This window comes from Ananas comosus, linkage group 19, assembly GCF_001540865.1.
Source record: "Ananas comosus cultivar F153 linkage group 19, ASM154086v1, whole genome shotgun sequence".
In the NCBI taxonomy this organism is placed as follows: Eukaryota; Viridiplantae; Streptophyta; class Magnoliopsida; order Poales; family Bromeliaceae; genus Ananas; species Ananas comosus.
In genome coordinates, this window is record NC_033639.1 from 1632304 (window position 1) to 1657338 (window position 25035).

The window sequence follows — 25035 nt, forward strand, 5'->3', positions numbered from 1 at the left end:
TAAAAGTACTAAAACATTGGTACTTGTAGATTTTTAGCTATTGGATTAAGAGATATGCGGTTAGGATGATGCGGGTCCCATAGGGTTGAGTGGGTGGTTGGTTAAATAGTATAATTTAATGGTTGAAAATGATCCGTAGAGTAAATCTAACGGTAAAAAACTTACAAGCACCAAGTGTTTGGTGCTTTTACAAGCACCATAGCTGGACTATATATATATATATATATATATATATATATATATATATAGAGTGGGCTAGTATGCTTATGGAAGCACGGAGNGGATGTGCAGTTAGAATGATAGTGATCCCCTAGAGTTGAGTGGGTGGTTAGTTGAATAATATGATCTAACGGCACAAAATTCGATAGCACTAAGCATTTGATACTATCGATAATATAGTAGCCAGACTCTCTCTCTATATACATATAGTCCGGCTGCTATACTATCTATACTATCCATAGTACTAAGCGCTTTATACTATTGAGTTTTCTACCGTTAGATCTGCCTACATGTATAGAGTCCGGCTATTATACTATCGATAGTATCAAGTATTTGGTGCTATCGAGTTTTCTGCTGTTAGATCTATCTTTTTGGTCATTTTCATCCGTTAGATCATACTATTCAACTAGCCACCCACTCAACCCTAAGGGGCTACTATTATCCTGACCGCACATCCCTTCATCTAAGGACTGAAAACCTAATAGCAAGCGGTTTGTACTATTAATAGTATAGTAGCCTAATTCTATATATATAGCTAGGTTCAGGCTACTATACTCTTATAAGTATAGACCCCTTTATACTTATAAATTTTCAGCCGTTGGATATGTGATTAGAATGATAGTGGTCCCCTAAGATTGAGCAGGTAGTTCATTGAATAGTATGATTTAACGGATGGAAATAGTCAAAAGGATAGATCTAACGATCGAAAACTTATTAGTATAAAGGGGTTTGTACTCATAAAAATATATATAGTAGCCAAACTCTCTCTCTCTCTCTCTCTCTCTCTCTATATATATATATATATATATATATAATTCTATATAATATATCTTTTAATTAGAGTTGAGCAGGAATGCTATCGGTAGCAAACCGGCTCCGTTGCCACCCATTTGTTTTTGATAATGGAGCCTTTAAATTGACGATCGACACCGTTGAACATGATCTATACCACTTGAAGTATCTAGAAACCAAATTCAAATCATTTCGACATCATTGACCTAATGATCAAAGGGTTTCAAAATTTGTAATTTTAATGGTAGATATGAGGCGTTTTCTCATTCAACGGTGTAAAGCTATCCAAATCAATTAAATTTTGGTTAGAAAATTTTTTAACCTATTTAGAATAGGATCTATACTCTCGATCTTGATTACAAAATTTATATCATCACTTTTTAGAGGATATTAATTTTCAGCCGCTCATTTTTATGCCCATTTGATGGACAAGAGAACAATATCGAAAAAGAATGACATTTGATTTCACTACAACAGAATTAGGGTACAGCGAAACATGTTTGGGACACTTTTGTATAAGTGTCACATTTATATCAAAACTTTAAAAAAAAATCTACTAATGCCTAAATAAAAAGCCTAATCCAACCAAAAATAAGAAGTTACTCTACTCAACTCACCCCACCCAGCCCATTCGGCCCGATTACAAATAGAAAAGAAAAAAAAAAAAAGAAAAATCGATTACCATCTCCCCTTCTCCCCTTGCTCAATCCACTGAAATTCTAGACAAAGAGCCCTTCCCTCTCCTCATCCTCCGCCGCCGCAGCCAACGAGATAGAGTTCCGGCGGTTGCTAAATGTTTAAATAAGTGTTAGTAAATTAGCAGCACTCTTTTTGGCTTATACCGACACTCTTTAACTGTCACTATATACCTAGCGACCCCACATATAGCAACACTTTTTAAAAGTGTAGGTAATTTAGCCAGCAGCACTTTTTTTGACCTGTACAGACATTTAAAAGTGTCGCTATAGACCGTTTTTGTTGTAGTGTTTCTAAATACTTCAAGTGGTATAGATCATGTTCAACGGTGCCGATCATCAATTTGGAGGCTTTATAATCGAAAACAAATGGGTGGTAACGGAGCCCGTTTGCTACCGATAGTATTCTAGCTCAGCTCCTTTTAATTATATAAAATAATATATATTATATATTTTAATTATATGTATATAGAATTTAGATTATTGGGCCCACAAAATCAAACCAGCAAAATCCTACTCTAATTGCTCTCTTTCTCTCTTTTTCACTTCCTCGCAGAGTCGCTTTTCCTAATTTTTTTAGTATTATAATATCGTATTTTGTTCATTTATTTTGTAGGTTAAACTATTAGATTTTTATTAGCTTTTTTTTATATCAAATTTTAGATAATGTTTTATAAAAATTAAACTATAGATTGCAGGAGGTTAAAAATTTCAAGCAGCTCATTTAGGCCTCGAGCTCGCTCGACTCAAATTTAGAATTGCTCGAGCTCAGCTTGAATTAATTTCAAGCCAAACTTGAGCGTAAATTTAGGCTCGAAATTAATTTCAAGCTCGGCTCGTTTCCGCCGGTACCATGTCGTGCATGGAATATTTTTGGCCACAGAATTGCCCCCAACAAGCAATGATATTTTAGGTGCCCACTGGGGTTGGCGGTGTGTGGGGACCACTAGAAGTGGGCTCATTTTTTTAATTTTTTATTTTATTTTATATTTCTTTATTTAGACTATAAAGTTAGACTTTTTTTTAATACAATTTAATTTCTTCCGCTTTTATTATTTAAAAATTAAAATACATAAATATTTATACATATTTTAAAATAGTTTTGATTATATTATTAAGTATAAATTTTAGTTTTATTATACTAATCAATTACATATAGATTGTATATTGAAAAATAAAAGAAAAAAATTGATGAAGTTTAAGTTAATTATTTATTTTAATAAATATAGTTATGAATATTAATTACATGAAGCATAGTAACTAAATTGTAAAGCTAAAAGAAGCAGTCAAATTTTGAAGTAAAAATATTATTGATTGATTCAAATGTAACGATTCAGGCCACTAGTAACAATAACTCGTTGGGCCCAAAATATTTAAACCCAGTTATTATTACTAGTGTCTAAGTTTCTTATATACCCAATTACATTCCCATTCATATCCGATGTGAGATTATTGAGGCGTGACAAACTCCCCCCGTTATGGCCCTGACGCCCTCGTCAGTCCAATCATACACACAGCCCAAGATCACCAAGCGATGTGAGACTGCGATGTGAGACTCGTCTCGCTAGTCTTTGTCATTCAGACCCTAACTTAGCTTGTCAATCACCGACCCTGACTCAACCAAAACTCATCTCATACTTTCGGCTGGTGAATTGGCTCTGATACCAAATGTAATGATCCAAGCCACTAGCAAAAATAATTCGTTGGGCCCAAACATCGGCCCAAAATACTTAAGCACAGTTATTATTACTAGTGTCTAAGTCTCTTATATACCCAATCACATCCACATTCATATCTGGTATGGGATTATTGGGGTGTGACATCAAATCTAATATTAAAATTTATTAGATAGCTTAACATATTCGTTTTGTGAATATAATTACTGATTGAACAAAACAGATCAATACTTAACTCTATCTTCACTTGGAATAAAATTAAAATATTAGATTTGATGTCATTATTGGGGTGTGACATCAAATCTAATATTAGAAAGCATCACATAGCTTAACATATTCGTTTTGTGAATATAATTACTGATTGAACAAAACAGATCAATACTTAACTCTATCTTCACTTGGAATAAAATTAAAATATAAAAAGAACAAATTACATTTTTGATTCTAAAACTACAAGACGCGTGACACTTTAGTCCTCAAATTTAATGGGTTATATTTTCTTACTCAAATTATAAGCTATGTGATGCTTTCGGTCTCATACTTTAATTAGTTGCAATTTTGGCTCGAACTACGATACATATAATATTTTAATCCTCAACTTTTACTGCTATTATAAATATAATTTATTATTCTTATATTTTTTATCCGTTTTACATTTCTATTCTTATGTTTTCACTATAGCAGTTTTTTATTTAGTTTCTTTTATTTGTATGTTTTTATTTTTTGACTTTTTAATTCTAAAATTTTTAACTTTATTTATTTTTATAAAATCGACCCGCCGCAACGCGTGGTATCTTCACTACTTTAGCAATAATTTTGTGACAGGAGATTTCTTATATGATTCCAACTTGAAAATTTTGCTTTCATCTTCTCTATAAGTCACTGTGCATGCGGCCGACTAACGAGGTGCTGTCTTATTTTGAAAAAAATAACTACGATGCTGCATGTATGATGCATTATATAACTCTCAAGTTATAAGTGAAAAACATAAAAAAAAATTCATATAAGATGTTCATATATTCAAACAAAACTCCATTAGCTAGTATCATTTAGAGTGGAAAATTTTAACCCTATATTGATATGACAACGATCCTATTAATTTATAAAGGTAAAAGACAATCTCGACCTTTAATACTTAATATTTTACATCAATAAGTTTTATCAAGTAAACGAACTTTCAATTTTTTAGAGAACAGTTAGATCTCTTCCGCATCAACAAATTACAGAAATTTCTCACACTTTATACAATAGACCATCTATTCGTCTTGCGAACAACGAACATCATTTTGTCAGAAAAATTTACTCTCACGCTTCATTTGAACAAAGACATAACACCCTTGATCTTCGATCGTAATTCAGCCCAATCTGACAACCACCACGAGAGAGGATATTGACATTTTTAAGCTAGTAAGAGAGATCTTAAGATGTCATAACCAATAACAAGTCAATAATAACCACAAACTCACATTTTTATACCTTTCAAAACCAAATACATAGTATCACAATAGATGGAAATTTGATTGAAAATTTTCAAAATTGCTCCCTAGCCTAGTAAGTATCTTAAAAGCCCAAAACCACCAAACAAAAGGAGAACACATTTTTGGGTTGGTTCCCTTACTAACTCATAATAATCTTCTTCTACATAATACGGCAAGGGTCATAACTAGACTCTTGATCAACATATGGGTATGGGTATGGGTATGGTTGAACCACTGCAAAATTATGATATGGGAGGGGTGGTGTTGGTTTCTTCTCCTCTTTCTTCTCCTCCTTCTTCTCCTCTTTCTTAGCCTCCACAGGCGCGACGTTGATCAATTCTGCGTAGAACATTCGCTTCCTCAGCGCTGTCGTTAGAGCGATCGCATCGATCCCGTCGCCGACCACCACGATCTTATCGCCTTCCAACGATGCGGATATAACACCTATAAAAATCCAACCATTAAGAAACATAAATATTTAGCAATTGAATTAAACTTAAAATTGTCTTTTGCAAAAATGAGAAGAGGAAAAAATTAATGTCATCTTTGTTTGTAATTGATCATTACCAATAAATCGAGTAGCAATTTGAAGTGCCTTTGAGCGTTTCTTGGGATCCTCCATTGAGACCTTGAGAACCATCTTTTGCTGCAATAATTAATCAACTTTAATGGACAAACACAATTAGGTAGATAATTAAGCTGTACAATAAAGCTCATTGAGAACTTAATTTACCTTAACCATTTTGGTAGAGATATAACTACAGGTATATTCCTTTTCTTTAGGGAGAAAGAGAGAAATATATAGAGAGAGATAGAGAGAGAGAGAGAGAGAGAGGTGTGTATATGAAGCAATCAATATAACACTGGGTTTGCAAATTATAAGGTCCCTGCTATGCATACTTATAGATCTTGAGAGAGAGAGAGAGAGAGAGAGAGAGAGAGAGAGAGAGGAGTGGTTTGTGTGGAGTCAATGGGTCAAAGGACTACTAAACACATGGATCCTTTCCACACGGAATTGTCCTTAGTTGACTCTTCTTTTTGCATATATCATGACTTGAAACTTAGTAGTTTTCAAATAGTAAATGGCCAAAAAATAATATTAACACGTAGTTACCTTAATAGCAAAAAGTAGCGAACTTTAATAATAGTAGAGAAGTCATTCGATTTTTCTAGATCTGATTTATTTGATTACCTAAAACACATGTGGTTTACTAGATAGAATAATGAAAAAACTTCAAAAAACTCCCCTGTAGTTTCGTAGTTTCTCACTTTGCCCCCTTGTGGTTTTGTTTTTCTCTTTTTCTTATCAATTTCATTATTTTTTTTTATTAAATCAGTAATAAAGTTAAAATTAAGGGGTACTAAAGTGAATATTTGATAAATCTAGATGGGTATCTGAAGTTTTTTGTATATAATTTAATGAAATATTAACGAAAAAACTACTGAAAAGATAAAAACGAAACTACAGGGGGGCAAATTGATACACTTTAAACCACAGGAGGGCAAAGTGAAAAACTACGAAACCACGGGGGGATTTTTGAAGTTTTCCCTAGAATAATACAAAAGAGTCAGGTTCGTATGCAAAATTGAGATGACTAATTTTGACTAGAATAAAGAATACGCATTCCCACCTTCATGAAAGAAACAAATTATATGGTGACAAAAAGTAAGTTAATTAATTGTGCCTAGAGAAACTTATTGCTTTAGGGTTTTCTAAAAGATAATTTATTTTTAACTAACTTTTAAAGACACCCCCACATCTTATTTGTAGATTTGGAAGCAATTAGAATTAGATTAGAATTAAAAAAAATATATAAAAAAAAGTTCATGACAGGTTCAAGGTCCGGACCTTCCCTACAAGGTCCGGACCCATATTTAGAAATCACCAATTTAACCCTAATTTGATATAAACTAGAAAATCTTTAATCTACTCTCAAATCCACCAAATTAGAGTGTTTAAACATAACTACTAATCTCAATTCAAACTTTAAATGAAACATAAGGCTCCGTTTGGTTCAGGAATTAGTAGGAACTAGTTATACCGGAGATAGATACAAGTATGAATTTTTGTAACAACAGGGATATTTTTTTATTTGGATGAAAATGTAAGTATAAGCTGGAACTAGAAAAATTGAGTTTAGATGGTTATTGGAAATAAGAGGAATAGTTGTTAGTTATAATGATATTATCCCTATAATTGAATTTAAATTTTTATATTTTAAACTTATAATTTTAAATTGAAAATTAAAAATTTTAACTTTTAAATTTTAAAATTTAAAATTTAAATTTAAAATTATAATTTTAAATATTAAATTTTAAATCTAAGACCAAATTTAAATTTCAAAAATATAAACTAGCAAATTTAAAATTTAAAAACTAAAATTATAAAATTTAAAATATAAAATTTAAAATTTAAACTTTTAAATTTATAATTTTAAATTATAAGTTTAAATTTTAAAATTATAAATTTAAAAAATTTAAATTTAAATTTAAATTTAAATTTAAAATAAAAATGTCTCTCTTTCTCTTTCCCCCAAGTGGGTTCCCAAGCTTGTTCCCACCAGGGATAACCCGCTAAGGTGGGAACAACAGTTCCCACCTGTGTTGAATCTTGTTTGGATACAAGATTGGGTATAAGCCCCTTATACCCCATCTTGTACCCATTCCAAACAAGGTGCAAGTTGCTAGAGTTGAAGATTGAAAGCTCCAACACACCCCTCTTTCGAGCCTCATGCTCCGACTCCAAGCTTTTGGTTGTTTGAAGCTTCTAGTGGGAAAGAATGAAGAAGAATAAGAAGATGGGTGGGGAAAATAGGAGAAAACGTGAAGAAGAAAAAGAGAAGGGTAGAGACTCACTTTTCTCTCATAGTGGAAAAGAACGAGAGGAGGAAGAAGGAAAAAGGAGCATATATAGATGCTAAAAATATCTCCAAAAGTTCTCCAAACAAAAAATTTACAACCTGTGCAGTTTTGGCTCTCGCAATATTGAGTACCAGTACTCATATTTAGTAACAGTAGACAGCTGTATACCGGTACTCCAAAAAAGTTCTTCAAATTATCCGAATGATAAATCTTCTAACTTTTCTATTGAGTATCAATGCTCAAATTTAGTACCAATACACAACAAAAAATTCTTTTTTTGCATATTGTGCACATTTTGCACTCCAAACTCCCCTTACGTGCCGCTTTCGCCCCGTTTTGGCAGAGAAAACACTCTAACGCTTCTCAAACGCAACCTCAACAATCTAAATTGTGTTAAATACAATATTTTACCGAAATTTCACTAATTTGTAAAATTGCAGTGCACTAAATAACCATCTCTACCGTCCTTCACTTAGAACTTCACCCGCCCTCTTCTACAACTTCAAGTTCTAGCAAGTCGTACATTTTAAACACAATTCTCATCAATAATCATTAATTAGACCTTGGTCTGGTACTGGCCCATTAAATCCAAACGCTAATTTTTTAGCAGCGTTTGGTTAAGAGATAGGGATAGGAATAGCCCTTATCCCCTCCTTTATACCCAAACGCTAATTTTTTATCCGAAAATAGTAGTTCTCGGTTATTCACCTCCGTTTTCTATATAAAATTATCTAAAATTGTTCTTATCCCCGGGAACAACCCAATTTTCATCCAAACACTATTTTTCTTATCCCCATACTTGTACCTATCCCTGTAATAGTTAGTTCTTGTTTATACCCGAACCAAACTGTTAGGGGATAGCGTTTGGTTAGGGGATAGGGATAGGAATAGGCCCTTGTCCCCCCTTTATATCCAAACGCTAATTTTTTATCCGAGAATAGTAGTTCTCGGTTATCCCTACCAACACCTCCATTTTCTATATAAAACTACTTAAAATTATTCTTATTTCCGGGAACAATCCAATTTTATTCCAAACGCTATTTTTCTTATCCTCATACTTATATATATTCCTGTAATAGCTAGTTCTTATTTATACTCAAACCCAACGGCAAATACTAACTCATCTTTCACTCCCGAGATCCTTCCAATTAGCACCACATGGGATATCTCATTCATATTTGCTCTCTATAAAATTTCCGTATGCTACAATTATATTATAATTTGCCATGATATGACAAAAGTAATACCGTGGGCCAATCCTACATAAATGTACACTGACATAAGGGTGCGTTTGATTCGCATTATGAAAGATTACTAGGAATAAAAGATATCCGAGAATCTTATTCATATTCATCCTATTACTAAGAATGTAGAATTCTTGTGTTTGGTTCGCACGGTAATATTAATTAGCCATGTTATTTAATATTACAAAAAATATACAATTAATTAATTTATTTATTTATTTAATTTTAGATAAATTTACCAAAAGTTTCAACATCTTTTTAGAAAAAAATGAGAGAGAGTATAAGTTAGAGAGAGAGCATAATTAAAAAAATAGAAAGAAAAATATAGTCGAAACTAGAGGGAGTGAAAGAGTTGAAATTTTAGAAAGAGAGAGAGAGAAAGCTTAGTTTAGAGAGAAAAAAAAAAGTTGAATTTTAGAGAGAAAAATAAGTTTAGAGAGAGATATAAGGTTAGAGTGTAAAGAAAAATGATATCAATTAGCCGGCGGGTAAGAAGAAAGAAAGAGATTAGACATATTATGATTACCCCAATCCATTAATATGAGGATACCTACCCTCCCTCAAGGGAATGAGATTAGTACTTTGGGGTGAATCTTATTCCCAAGTGAATCCAATATTACCAACTAGATTACTTAGTGCGTTTAGCCAAACACCGTCATATTTTTTTATTCCCATTGGATTACTAGGAATCTTTAAAAAGTAGCGCGAACCAAACGCACCCTAATAGAAATCTGATAGCTTTATAAAAGATTAAGATAATCTTTACATCCAACTTTTGTAAATAAAAATGTTGAGAACTTCAGCACATTTTGTAAATAGATGGCCAAATTTTTAATTTTGGTAATTAGATTTACTAAATTTTATTAAATAAGAAATTCAATCTTCTGCCCAATCAATGTTACTAATTATACAATTGTTTTGACCATTTATAATCCACATAATATTTTAAATTTTTAAAACACAAGAAAATTTATTTTTTCTATTCTAATATATAAAAAATAAATAAAAATTGAAGACTTATTTCCCTCGTTCTTCAATTGTGATGCATAATTATCATAACTAAATAAGAAAAGTAAGTTTCATTGTATTTCCAGGCTATACAAAATTATGTGCAAAACAAACGACTAAAATAACTATTCAACTAGAAATTTCGTTTGAGGAGAGGAATCTACTAAAATAGTTGATAAATTTTAAACAATCTAATTGTCAAAATTAAAAATCAATCTACTTTGGATATCACAGATGATTCTGAACATGATGATGTTCTGCCATCAGATAATAAGAGTTTGTTTGGCCTAAATTCTGAAAAAGTAATTTCTACAGAATTAATTTTTGTTTGGAAAATTAATTTTGGTTAAAAGGTGTAGAGCGTTTGGCTGAGTTTTAGATGATAACCGATTTTTATGAAGAAAATTTTATAGAGCTATTTGACAAAAGAAAATTGATATTTGCAAATAATATATAAAAATTAGACCAAAAAAAAAATTGTAAAACTCCCAACAAATATAAACAGGAAAAATTTAGAGATGGTCCTCGACCTATACAAACTAAAAACGGAGATGATCTTAATTAACAACAATTTACTATAACCACAAATTCATATAATTGTACCTTTCAAAAAATACAAACTCAAATTCTTAATTACATGAGGTGAAATTTGATTGCAAATTCAATTGCTAGGCTATATTTTTTCCTACATAATTGTACAAGAATTGTCATAGCTACAATCTTGTTGAACAGCATATGGGTAAGGGTATGGGTATGGTGGCACAACTGTAAAATTATGATATGGAAGGGGTGTTGGTTGAACGCTCTTCATCGCGGTCTCTTTCTTTTCCTCTTTCTTCTCTTCAACAACTGCGACGCTGATCAATTCTGCGTAGCCCATTCGCTTTCTCAGTGCGGCCGTTAGGGTTACTGGATCGACTCCGTCGCCGACTACTACGATCCGATCGCCTTCCAACGATGTCGATGTTACACCTAAAAGTTAGCAGTACAATCAAACTTAGCTGAAATTATTAATGAGGAGTACTGCATAGCAGAACCATAAGTCTATTCTCTTGCTTTACTATAACAAATCTTATACTTATGGACACTTCAAATAATAACCAGCGACACTTTAAAGCGTCGAGTAAAGAGTCGTTAGGTAAAACGTGTCGGAATAAATATACTGACGTTTTAATATAGCGTCGAAAAATTTTCATGTTTATTGGCGATACTTAATCGTGATGTCGGCATATGCCAAATATTGAAGATGCTAGAAAAAAGTATCATCTAAAAAGCGTCTTCTAAAACCTATTTTGTTGTAGTGCTTGTATCTAGCTAATTAAAACTAAAGAAAGATATAATCATGCTTATACTTGGCTAAATAAAATAAATATAACACATAATTAACAATAATAATAATATTTTACTTTAGTTTTTCTTATATTTATAATAATACAAATAATAGTAATAGTAATATCTATTTTTGTTATCGTTATTAGTAACAAAAGCACTACCAGTATTAATTATAAATAAAATAGCACGTATTATAGCATATAATATGTTAAAAACATCATATCATTTTGCATAGTTTATATATATATATTTTTTATTATTATTCTTTTTTATTTTTGAGATAACTGCGGAACATATTTTTAACTATTCTTAAGAATAAAAGAATTTTTAACCAAACACAATTTTGAACTTATTCTTACATATATTTTAGAACAAGTAGTTATTCAAAAAATTAAAAAAAAATATTTCCTAATTAATTAAGAGTACGTGTTAACCCCCAATCATACATAGCCTTAGTGAGCTTAATTTATTTTTGTGGGTAACCCAAAGCATTTTCCATTTTTGAAATAAACTACTTGATTGTAAAGCGTAAGAGAGAATTGGGATCTTAATTAATTAGTGGGTAAATAATTAATTAATTAATTAATTAATTACCAGTGAATCCAGCAGCAATTTGAAGTGCTTTTGAGCGCTTCTTGGGATCCTCCATTGACAGCTTAAGAACCATCTTTTGCTGCATTAATTAATCAACAAATTAACACAATAAATAACTCAAGTTAATATAGCTAATTAATTAATTTATCTCATTAGAACTTTACAAGAATGTATAAAGCAACTCAAACTTAATAACACAACACTCAAACATTTAACTTACCTTAACCATCTTCTTAAGAGAGAACTAATTACTTGAAGCCCACAGTGTATATATAGTTTTTTTTCCTTTTTTTTTTTAAGAGAGAGAGAGAGAGAGAGAGAGAGAGAGATTATACAAGGTAGTGTGTGTATGGTTGGGTTTTTCCTGCTATTTGTAGAAATTTTTTTTTTAGTGGCCTAAATAAAAGAGGGGGGAGGATACTGAGTCATGGGTCAACGGTCAATCGTCAACGGACCAAGTCTTTTTGTTGACTTACTCTCATTTTCTAAGTAGCGAAAAAGAAAGAAACTTCCTCTCACCATTATTTTATTACATTAAAAAAAATCATATTTTTTCCTAATGACGATTGTTTTTATAATCTTATACCACAAAATAAAAAATAAAAAAAAATTGAAAACACTTTCAGATTTTATTTTTTTAGGTGACCTTTCAAAGTACAACAGTTGGTGCCTTACTAAGTTATCATGTTACCAAACCTACTACTACTGTCAATGGATGTGGATATCCAAACGTTTATGCGAATCCGTACCCAATTTAGACAATTTTAATTGAAGCTAAGGCATTTATTTCATAGGATAAACAGTTAGACGTGATAGATACTGACACAAGAGACGAAATATGATACAACTCGAACACTGCAACTCGGCAACTTTCAAAAAATTAGGACAAATACAATGCATCAACACCGCTAATAAAATATGATATTATTAATATAATAATATATATTATTATATATAAAATATTAATTTTAATAAAATATTATTATATTTTTCATATAAATGAAAGTTAATAAAATTTTTATTAATAGTTCATATATTTTAAGAAGAGAAAATTTTCACCATACATAATTTATTTCTTTTGTCAAAAAAATTTGTATACATTCATCAAAAGGTAAAAATATTTATCGTCTTATATTATATATGCATAAAAAAGTAAAATAAAAAATATATATATTTTCTTAAATTGTTGCACTATAAATCGGCATTAAACGCACGTCCAAAAATTATTCACATCGAACTCGTATCTAACACGAACACGCGCGTGTCCGATACGTATATGGGAGGCTTATAGAAGTGTCCGTGATATATAGATAAACAATCACAGACTCCTCAAACTCTTTGAAAGAAAACCAACTAGAAAATCCGCGTGAAACAAGGTCCCTTTTTTAGCTAGTTTATCAGCACGTTGTGAAAATAAACTATATCTAGAACTACTTGCAGTGAAATCGAGATATGCCGGCCCCTCTTATACAAGCAGGAATGAACGATAATCGTCGAATCTATGTAAATTAAGCACTTCATATTAAGCCGATTATTTAGAAACCACTTGACCGTCTCAGTACACGCTTGTATCTCAACAACAATAGCACTTTCTGATTCCACGGAATGCGCTAAACCGACCAGTTGAAATCATTAATCAAATTAGGCCAAAATAGCACAAATGAAAGCGCCTTCCCAACCACTAAGCCATGGAAGAAGCTTGTGCAGTAAGACGCTGCAACTAAGGCCTAAAAATTCTGAGGCACGCGGTGCAGGTAAGAAATGTCTTAATCAGCATTCATGCCTCTAAAATGACAGTAGAAATGTCAATGGGTACGAATATCTCAGATTTTATCTGAATCCAAATTTCAGCAAGCCGAGTTTAGTATATGCTGAATGAGAATGATTTCGACTATGGGTATATTAAAAAAAAAAAAAAAAATCAAAGTTCGATATATTCGGGTTCTTATATGGTTTTTATCTATATGGAACTCTAATCCTAGTTGGATTTGGATTGGTTTCCATATATATTCAATATATTCGGTTTCTTACGCATGTATGTGAACCGTACGGCTATGGTGCATGGTGCATAGAGACTTAAAAAACTTTAGTAAGAGATTTCTATATTTTTCTAATTTAGTCTTGTCGGTTATGATCTTGCGAAATTAAAGGCTTTTTGATTATTCTTGGAGTTTTCGTTGGAACAAGAGAGAGGTGGGATTTACCATAAAATTTTTATTTTTTTATCTAGAGAAAGCATAATTAAGCTTGTACTTTATTTTTTCATATAAAAATGCATCTCTCTCGCTCTTTTCATGACTCACTCTCCCCATTAATGTAGGTAATTATTGAACTACGTAAATTTTAGTATCTTCCTTCTATATTTATTTCTTTTACTAGTCGGCTTTGGCTTTTTCTATTTTTTCGTGCATTTTTATTGGTAACATATAACGGACGATCCATCCAATTTTCAATAATTACAATCTATAAGAAATCGTTTTATTTGCTTAATTGTAAAGTCTTGGCATTCATAAGTAAGTTATTGGAATATATAATTTGTTTCACTTGCCATGTGCTTTATCTTATTCCGATAAAGTGGCTTTGAGGCTAAATATAGTATACTATTTTTAGACATGTGACCATATATACTACTTGTATTCATATACCAAATATTAAGTAATAAAAAGAATGTATTACTCAAGAAATTCGTATATCAATCACAGCAAGGCCTCAAAGGTTGCATTATTATTGTGATCTTAGCATTTGAGCGAATTAAAATATATGTGAAAAAAGGTTTTCATATAGAAAAATAGACCGTAAGGAGAATAATATAATAATTTGTCATGACATGACAAAAGTTGTCCCATGGTAGGAGTGTAATGTGGGCCGTGCCGGGCTAGCACGACCCACCTACCTGGGCCGATTCAGGCCGAGGGTCGTCCCGGCCGACCGTGCGGGTCCGTTTGCTTAGAGGGAAAGGCCCCGCCCGACCCCTAATCCGCCCGGCATGAGCCGAGCTGGGCTTCGTGCCAACCCAGTAATAGGGATTTTTTTTTTTCCATTTCTTACTGATCGTCCTTTCTTATATATTTTTATTTTGTTTTTTTTAAAAAAGAGATAATTAGTTTTTAAATTATAACGTTTTGATTTATAGTTTTTAAGTTACATAATTAGACCCAACTTTTTTAAAACTCTTTTAAAAAGTGTGTAAATTAAAAAAAAAAAACTAAAACACTAACAATAAATTTAACTTTTTAATATTATTAATTAATATTATATAAAATTTAAAACTTAGAGATCAATAATTTTAACTTTTCAATTTTATAGATTTTTAATATAAATGTTTTAATTTAAATTTCTTTGATCCAATAACCAACTTTAATATAAAATTAATATTATTTTTTCATATTTTTTTATTATTTGGACAAAAATTGATATTCTAAAAAAAATAAAAAATATATAAATTTTGAATTAATCATGTTACGTAATTACATTGGAGGAAAGTATAAAAATTTAAAAAATTAAAATATATTTAAAATAAAATGGTATTGTTTATACAACCTACTAGCAAACAATAGAAAAAAAAAAAACCAACATATTTTTGTATTCATTACATCATTATTTTTACTTAAGAAAAAGGCATGTACTAAAGAGAGATATCAAATAAAAAAAGAAGAGGCGCAACGAGTAATAGGCGATAGCGAGGTGATCAGGGAGATTGCACTTTAGTATGCCTCAAGTGTTGGTGTTCTTTTATTAGATAGTTGATTCTGTTATATCTGAAGATATAGACTCATGATCTCCTTTGTCTTGTTTTCTTAATTCTGCAGCTCCAAACTAAAACTTTGGTCGGGCTTGTGTGGTAAGATTGTGGAAAAACTTTATAAAAAAAAAAGTTGATAGAAAAAATTAAAAATATTTGCATAGCAAATGGATATAAAAAAATTTAGATTGAAAGTTGATGAGTAGAAAAAATTAGTTTTGCAGAAGAAAATAAATGAAGAATTATTTATTGTGATGAATTTGGAGATTTGTAGGAGTATTTATAGATTTTAAAAAAATTTAAATATTTTTAAAAATATAAAAATATTTTTTATTTTGACCAAAATGCCCTCTCTAACTGTCAAATTTTTTAATGTTAGTGGGGCATTGTGGTCATATATATATATNACGAGATTTGATTTTAATTAAATCAAAGAAGTACCAGTTTCCTAGGTACCGAGATAATCGAAAGTTTCAACTGAACAAAATTCTATTCACCAAATTAAAGAATCGAGAATTAATTAAAAACTTTATTTTCAATCGATTTATTTGATTGGGGCATTTTCATGACAAGATAGAAATTTAGTTGAACGATTACACGTGATAAAAGAGTACAGCTCCCTCACAACACGCGCCGCAGCTTGAAAACTGGAAAGCATGCATCCCGAAGGTATTAAAAAGAGACTCTAATTAATAGAAAATATGGATTTTGAAATGCAGTGTGGACAGAATGTATTTCGACGGCGGCGGCGGCGGCGGCAGCAACGGATGGATGCTCGCTCATGCTTTCGACCGGCGGCACGTGGTCGTGAGATCATCATCAACAGGCGGCCGGCCGTCATCCCTCCCTGATCCTGATCCGCTAACCCTGTCTTATTACATTATAATGATTAACACAAAAGGAAGATGTTCCGCAGTCCCCAGTGACGTCGGACAAATCCATAAAATAACCCAAAATGCTTTCGGTAAGAAATAGTTAATAGCATCCAGGCAACAACGACAATCCAGTAGTTTAATTAAGTTACATAATAAAGCAGCACGAGTTGAGCTTTCTAGGAAAAAAAAAAAGAAAAAAAGAAAAAAAGAAAAAAATAAAGAAAAAAAAAACTAATTGGTTAACTTACACTAAATTTTTAATTGAGTATCTTCTTCTCTAATCAAATAAATATATTAATTTGATCAGATTAATCTACTTTTTTTATGAAGAATAATGGCGCGAATTGGCTAAAAAAAATAAAAAATTAGGACGCTATGAATGCATAACAAAGAAAAAGAAAAGAAGAAAAAGGTAATCTAATTGGGAAGGCAAGAAAAGAAATAATATTGTAAACCAAAAATTTGACAAATTTTTCACTCTACTATAGTCCATATTTATAGTGTGCTTAAAATTGAAAATTTTTATAAGTGTTATCTATTAAAAAGAAGAGCCAATATAGAAAAGAGTAAATGGAGGATTTAATTCTCTTATTTAATTTCTATTAGATGAGCTGCGAAATTAAAAAAGCATTATTGGAAACTTTATTTAAAGATTCCATTTTTAGAAAGAAAAACGATCAAATTAAATGTGCATTAATTTAAAATTTTTTATTTGTTTAAAGTAGAGCATGAAGCTAATTACTTTCAGTTACTAATCATTGAAGCCAAAAAGATTATTATATATATGAAACATTGGATTAATTATATGTATTAATTATATATTAAACTATAGTTATTATTGTGATTATATATCCATATCAGTTACTAATCATTGAATTTCTCATTTTGTTCTTTCTAAATATGGAAAAGTTATAGATTATAGATAAGAAGTAGTTTAATTCAAAGATGGGCTATAAGAATGAAAGATAACTTACCACGTAGCAAGAAATATTATGACTTCATATAGGTTTATAGATAAGGCTAAAACTCTGAACTCGGATTAAACATTTTGGGTGGTAGTTAAGCCCAAGAGGTTAAGAGAGTTAAGCGTATTAGGGTAGGAGTAGTCCTAAGATATGTGATCTCGTGGGAAGTTGGGGCGTTACAGTTGGTATCAGAGCCAATTACCAGCCGAAAGTGTGAGATAAGTCTCAGCAGAGTTAGAATTATACAGTGAGGAGAGTGAGGCTCTCATACAGTTAACTGTTGTGGGTATAACGCAGCTCACCATAAGGTCGGTTTAAATTAGCTAGACGAATCTCACATAACCTGATACTTGTAAAACTGAGCCTGATGAGGACGTCAGGGTTTAAGAAGGGGAGAATGTGAGACCCCGGGTGGTCCTATATATGAGATATAATAAGGCTAAAACTCTTAACCCGGCTTAAACATTTTAGGTGGTGGCTAAGTCCAAGAGGTTAAGAGAGTTAAGCGTGTTAGGACGAGAGTAGATCTAGGATGGGTGACCCCCTGGAAAGTTAGGACATTATAGTGTTAATACCACCTTAACCTGTCACATTCTGATTTCACAACAGAAGCCCACTGAAACGTCAAAAGACCTGCCGAACGGGCAGAGTTTTTTTTTCTGTCCGAACGAAGCGTCAACAAATCAGAATAGTAGCAAAACAGGTCTAAACAAAGAATCAGCCCAAAAACCAGTTCTAAAATCTACAACCAGCATTCAACATGTATTGGAGCACTACAAACAATAGTAAAACTATATCATCACTGTACATCAAAATTGGCGAGGCCAAGATGTTCTATTTGTATATACACGAAAAATTTCTATATATACGACAGGTCTGTTAACGAGCCCGAAAAACGTGGACATCCGGGGCGTGACAGTCTGCCAGACCCTTGGACTTTGGTAAAAAAGCAAGTTTACCCAGGCCTAATTTATATAGGCCAGGCTTAACCAGGCCTATAATTTTAAAATTCAAAGGCTTATACACCTACAGTACTTGGGCCATGCCGGATCGACAGACATGGCCCATGCGGACCATGCCGTGCTGGGCTGCGGGCCGACCTTCCGACTCGGCATGGCTCGAGCCCGACATAGGCTGCGCTGTGCAGGGCTTACGGTCGCAAAAGCTCGGCCCAACATGGCTCGGAGAGCCAGGCCGGCCCGGCCCGGCACGAATGCTACAGTAGGTGGCCCCATTTTGCATCCCTACCCATGGATGTAGGGGTGTCAATGAGCTAAACATGAGCTGGCTCGTTAAAGTATCGAATCGAAAAATTCAGCTCTTGTCCGACTCGTTAAAAAATAAACCGAGCACGAGCTGGCTTACGAGCTGATCAATGAACAATAAGTTAAATGGATTAGATTGGATATATATAAAAAATAAATTTATAAAATCTTATCCATTAAACTTTAATCTAATGATTGAAAAATTCAGCTCGTATTCGGCTTGTTTACTAAATGATTGAGTGATTTGATCTCAAACTCATTTCGAGGCGAACACGAGTTGACTCACGAACAACGAGCTGGATTGAGAACCCTACATGGATGGACCCAAACACAAGTATACACCGGCGCTTGCGGGGTACAACTCTGTAGAAAAATTTCGTGCACAAAACTAGAGAGAAATAACACTAAACTTATGTATAAAGACATTAAACTTCAAGTTTCAAATTTTAAATTTCAAATTTTAAATTTCAAATTTTAAATTTTAAGTTTTAAATTTCAAATTTTAAATTTTAAATTTCAAGTTTCAAATTTCAAAATTTAAATTTTAAATTTTAAATTTTAAAATACAATTTTGTATTTTAAATTTTAAATTTTAAATTTAGATTTTAATTTTTAATTTTATATATTTATATTTAAATTTTAGATTTTAAATTTATAAATTTCATGCATATTTATATTTTAAATTAAACTATTATATTTATAATTTTGTTCAAATTTCAAATTTCAAATTTCAAATTTCAAGTAGAGGAACCGATAAACTATATGATACAGTTTAAACAACCAAATTTCTAAAACTAAAAGCTGATCAATCATACTATGCATATCCCAGAAGACCCTAGATTTAAAGTTGATCAGTCATCAAATTACAGCATCAAACTTGGATATCGAGAGAAAAAAAACTATCTTGACACTTTATTATAGGATGTAAATCTTAAACTCCTTGACCCAGTAGTTTAAAATATTGAGAATAAGCAATTCGCTCTAATACTAATTGTTGTAAATTAGGTATTTGCTCCGTTAGCGATTGGGTTTTTACTGCAAATCCGTTATACAACTATAAAAAAAAAAACTCAAACAAAAAAAAATATATATAATAAAATTAACTAATAAAATGAGGAATTACATCTAGGGATGTCAATGGATACGGATACTTAAAATTTTATTCAAATCCTAAACCGAACATGACGGATTTACTCGATACTAAATGGATGTGGTTTAAACCCGACATATTTGGATTTAGGTATTGATTTTGTCCTTACTAGACCTGAACCTAAACCCGATTGTATTTTACATTATATAATATATATGAATGTTGAGAATAGGTCTTATGTACTATTAGGAGCCCGAAGGCCTCTGTGCTGCTAAGTCGTTTTCGATAATAAAGCTTTTGAATCGACGATTGGCTCTATTAGATTTGATTTAGCATATTTGAAGTATCTAGAAAATAAATTTGTGATTTCGATATCATTTGCCTCGCGATCAGAAGGGTTCAAAATCAATGGCTGAAAAAAAAAATCCCACAAAAAGTGATAATATAGCACCAAATTTTCAATCAGAGATATTGATCTTGCAGTAAATAGTATAAAAAATTTTCTAGCAAAATTTTATCTGATTTGAATACTTTTACACCGTTAAACTTGCAAACGATATATATCAACCTTTAAAAATTATTGATTTTTAACCATTTCGATCGTTAGGTAAATGATATCGAAAAATCGTAAAATTTATTTTTTAGATATTTCAAATATTCTAGATCAAGTCTAACGGAGCCGATCGTCGATTCGAAAGCTCCACATCGAAAACAACTTAGGAGCACGAATGCCTCCGTGTTCCTAATAGCTCACAAGACCTACTCTGAATGTTTGATGTTTTGCACTTGTATTTTAAAATTTTAGATTTTAATTTATATAATATATTTTGAAATATGATAAAAAAAATAGGGCTAATTTCGTACAGGTCTCTGCAAATATAGTAAATTACAAATATATTCCTATAAAGTTCAACTTTCATATGTTGTTCCTGCAAAAAAGTTCTAATATTTTAAAATATGTTTCTCTAATTTCTTACCGTTGTAGAACTATTTATATCTTAAGTGAAATGTCAAGTTATCTTATAAACTTATCAGAGTTAAGTATTTAACCTATGTTTAACTAAGATTTTTTTTTAACGGATTCTAACGGTAGGAATATATTTGAAAATTTAGGACTTTTGTAGGAACAATATAAAAGTTGAACTTTGTAGAGATATATTTGTAATTCATTATATTTGCAGGGACATGTATGAAATTAATTAGCCCAAAGAAATAATTACTTCCGATTCCAATTTTCGGGATCCTGCTCGGGTTTCGAAATTTTGTTTGGATTCGAATTTCGAAATCAGTTTTCAAAACCCACCGGGTCCCAATTATGATTTGAATTTTGAGTTGGAATTTCGGATTCGGGTTTGGTTTTTAAAAAAATCTACTCCCGAATCCGACCCAATTACATCCGCTTAAATCCAAGGTGAGTTTAGGTGCATGCAACAGCTGACGTCAGCCATACGCAATCAGCATGACGTCACGGTGTAAAATTAGTGCATTCACTGCAACGTACCCGGATCTTTATATACATTTTGAATTTTTATTTGTATTCTAATTTAAAAGTTTAAATTCTATACTATAAATATTACAAATTTAAATATTTATGATTTAATTACAAATGTAATCGAATTCTAACATAGAAACCCCTCTTTCAGGATTAAAAATAAAAAATAAAAAATCGATAATGCCAGTGAGTAAATATAATTCTTCGCATAGTTGGGACGTAAAATTTATACCATATATATAAATTAGTTTAATTAGTAATTTCACTCAAGGAGAGGATCTACTAAACTATCCAGTAAAATTTAAAATATCTAATTATCAAAACTAAAAGTCGATCTATTATACTTTGAATATTTTAGATTTTCTAAACGTGAGTTGATCTCTCATCATACTATAAAATATAGGAAAAATTTCGAATACCACCCCTTGTGGTTTCACATTTTCTCACTTTAGTACCATATGGTTTAAAGTATATTAATTTAATGCCCTGTGGTTTTTTTTTTTTTATCTTTTTATTATCGGTTCCACTAATTTAATTTTTTCGTTAAATTAGTGACAAAATTAAAAGTAAAGGGCACTAAAGTGAATATTCGATAAACTTAGGTGCGGTATCTAAAGATTTTTGTATATAATTTAGCAAAATATTAACGAAAAAGCTGACGAAAAGATAAAAATGAAACCACATGATACTAATTTGATACACTTTAAACCTCAGGATACTAAAGTGAGAAAGTGCAAAACCACAGGGGTGGTATTTGAAGTTTATCCTAAAATATAATATCGAAGTTGGATATTAAATTCTAGATAAGAACGTACAGAATTTGAATCAGCTATCCAATTTTTCAAAATTTTGATTTTACTATACAATATTTCAATTTGTTTGATTTGATTTAGGCAACTGTATTTTGGCTTCAAATTTTAAGCTAATTAATTGCTTTAGTAAATTTATAGTTGTAAAAATTATATGGATTATATTAACTAAATCTGTAAAGGTAAATGATGTAGTTAAATTAAGAAATGAATGTGCCGTTAATTGACTAAATAAAATAAATTAAAATATTAGCTAGTAAAATCAAAATTTTAAAAGGTGGAGAAGCCAATTCACAATAGTACATAATTCAGGTAAGTCCTGTATGTTTTTAGCTAAAAATTTATACGGTTAGTCGATCTATACCCCTGCATTATGCACAAAAAAAAAAAAAAAAAAGCAAAAATGAAAAAAGTAAAGCACACCATTATTTTTTAGCTATCGGATTATTTTAAGATTCGCACAGCACTAATAAAAAAAATTTAACGAGACACCGTTAATAATGCTGCCACGGATCTTGAGGCTCTCCGACGACCTTTTTATTATTATTATTATTATTATTATTATTATTATTTACTTGGCGGAGAGCTCTATGACTAGTGCATAACCCAAATCAGATGGAGAAAATAAATAAAAAAAGGTAAAATTCCAAAAAGATAGCAAAAGAGAAAACACAGGAATTAATTAATAGTTCTTAAACTATAGTAACGAAAAATAGCAACGATCTTTATCAACTTAATTAACAAGTTACTATAATCACAAATTCATATAATTAAATCCTTAAAAAAAAAAGAAAAAGAAAACCCAAACTGTTAGATGAAATTTGATGGAAACTAATTTTAAGAAAAATAAAGTAGGAAATTAAGCTAACAAGTGCCCTAATAATTAATCACTAGACTAGTTTCTACATAACTGTGCAATAACTGTCATAGCCATAATCTGGAACAATACATGCGTATGGTGGTGGTGGTACCACAATACACTCGGCTGGTTTCTTCTCTTCCTTTTTCTTTTCCTTCTCTTCTCCAACACTGATCAGTTCCACGCAGCAGCTTACGCGCTTTCTCAGCACATTCGTTAGGGTTACTGGGTCGAATAACCCATCGCCGACCAATACGATCCGATCATCTTCCACTGATGCAGATGTAATACCTAGAGGTATAATTAATAGAGGGTAAACTTATGGGAGGACCCCTGATCTGCTGACAATTTATAATTTTGTCTCTAGTCTTTTGTTCATACATTAATTAGGCCCCTAATATTTTTAGCCTAGGTGCATTTTTTGAGAATGAAACTCTCTACTTGTGCTTGTATTAATTTGAGCATGTAAAGTAACTAATAACAAAGATTTTGAACCTACTTAAACAAACCAAGGATTGTATATTACATTGCAATAACTCAGTTAATTTTAATGACTATTTCTTAAAAAATTACATTAAATTAAATCACATTGTTTTAGAAATTCTGTCGAGGGGGGGGCATAGCGTAATGGTTCTCAAAATATTTCATAATTTTTCATAAATTTGTGGCATCTCAATAGTCCCACATCGAATAGTTATGACTAGATGTGGAAATATATAAACTTGATTGGGTTAGACATAATAACTGGGCTTAAGCATTTTGGGCTGGTGGTTTAGACCCAACGACTTATTTTTGTGACACCCAATAGTCCAACGTCGGATAAGATTGGAATTGTCATTGGGTATATAAAAAGACTCCGCCCAAATAATAATAACTAGGATTAACTATTTTGGGCGGATCGGGTGGTTACAAAATTATCCACAAATAAATAAACTACTTGATTATAGAGCACAAGTACAAGGGAATAGGGATCTTAGTGTGGGTAATTTAATTACCAGGAAATCCAGCAGCAATTTGAAGTGTTTTTTGCCTCCTCTTGGGATCATTCAATTTGACCTTAAGAACCACCTTTTTCTGCAATTAATCAACAAATTAACAAAACAGATAATTTAAAGTAACATAGCTAGACCCTTCTTTTCATAATCTGACCTTTCATAACCTTTATTCTTTGTTTCAATCAAATTGATCCCATCGTCAAACACCTCTCATCAACGTTCATACGTAGAAAACAGCATTAGGTTTCGTTACACTTACAGGAGTTTTCATCAATGGCGATAACTTAAATAAAATAAGTAATAAAAGTTAAGTATATCTGATTACGAAAATATAAAAAGTTCGTGAGTGAAGTGAACAAATGGTGCATATATATGCAATCAATGGTGCATATATATGCAATCAAACTCCCATATATAATAACACAAACTCAGCATTTAACTCACCTTAGCCATCTTTGTAAGAGAAATAACTACTTGTAAGCCTGCAATGTTTTTTTTTTTTTTTTTTAAGGGTTAGAGAGAGAGAGAGAGAGAGAGAACAAGCAGTTTATGTGTGTGTGTATATATATATATATATATATATATATATATGTAGATAGTTGGGGTTTGCATAACTATATGAAGGTTTCCTACTATTTATGTATTGGGGGTTGGGAGTGTGGGGGTGGGGTTTTGTATTGAGTCAAAGTCAATGGACCACATGCATGTTATTGTTGATTCTTCTTGTGAAGTTTGTGTCCATCACATCACATGTACGCCTCTCCCACTCTTCTATATTATGAGATGTGGAACCTCACATTCTTTTGCATTATGGAATGTGGGATTTATTAGGTGTTACATTAATCTCTCCCTATATTATCGTCAGTCTCGTCCTAATCACACTAATAAGCGACGTGAGATCAGCTCACACTTTTGACTGATAATATAGCTCTAAATATAGCTCAAAATGTTTAATTCTAGCTATTAGTTCTACTGTATTGGTCTCATATAAACCTTTTACATTCTCTCATAACATCCGATGTAGGAATATTAAGTGTCGCCAA

General features: G+C 31.4%; 3 protein-coding genes across 3 annotated transcripts; all 3 read right to left on the reverse strand.

Annotated features, from left to right (window-relative positions):
* On the reverse strand, positions 4827-5756 carry LOC109724629. Its single transcript, XM_020253510.1, has 3 exons — positions 5594-5756; positions 5428-5506; positions 4827-5304 (listed from the first exon to the last, which is right to left on the reverse strand). Exons 1-3 carry the CDS (start codon positions 5600-5602, stop codon positions 5021-5023), a joined length of 372 nt encoding a protein of 123 aa, XP_020109099.1. The 5' UTR covers positions 5603-5756; the 3' UTR covers positions 4827-5020.
* LOC109724637 lies at positions 10512-12280 on the reverse strand. The gene is made up of 3 exons (XM_020253519.1): positions 12121-12280; positions 11901-11979; positions 10512-10946 (listed from the first exon to the last, which is right to left on the reverse strand). The coding sequence occupies exons 1-3, from the start codon at positions 12127-12129 to the stop codon at positions 10660-10662; spliced, it is 375 nt and encodes a 124-aa protein (XP_020109108.1). The 5' UTR covers positions 12130-12280; the 3' UTR covers positions 10512-10659.
* Positions 22847-24576, reverse strand: LOC109724638. Its single transcript, XM_020253520.1, has 3 exons — positions 24437-24576; positions 23993-24071; positions 22847-23288 (listed from the first exon to the last, which is right to left on the reverse strand). The coding sequence occupies exons 1-3, from the start codon at positions 24443-24445 to the stop codon at positions 23041-23043; spliced, it is 336 nt and encodes a 111-aa protein (XP_020109109.1). The 5' UTR covers positions 24446-24576; the 3' UTR covers positions 22847-23040.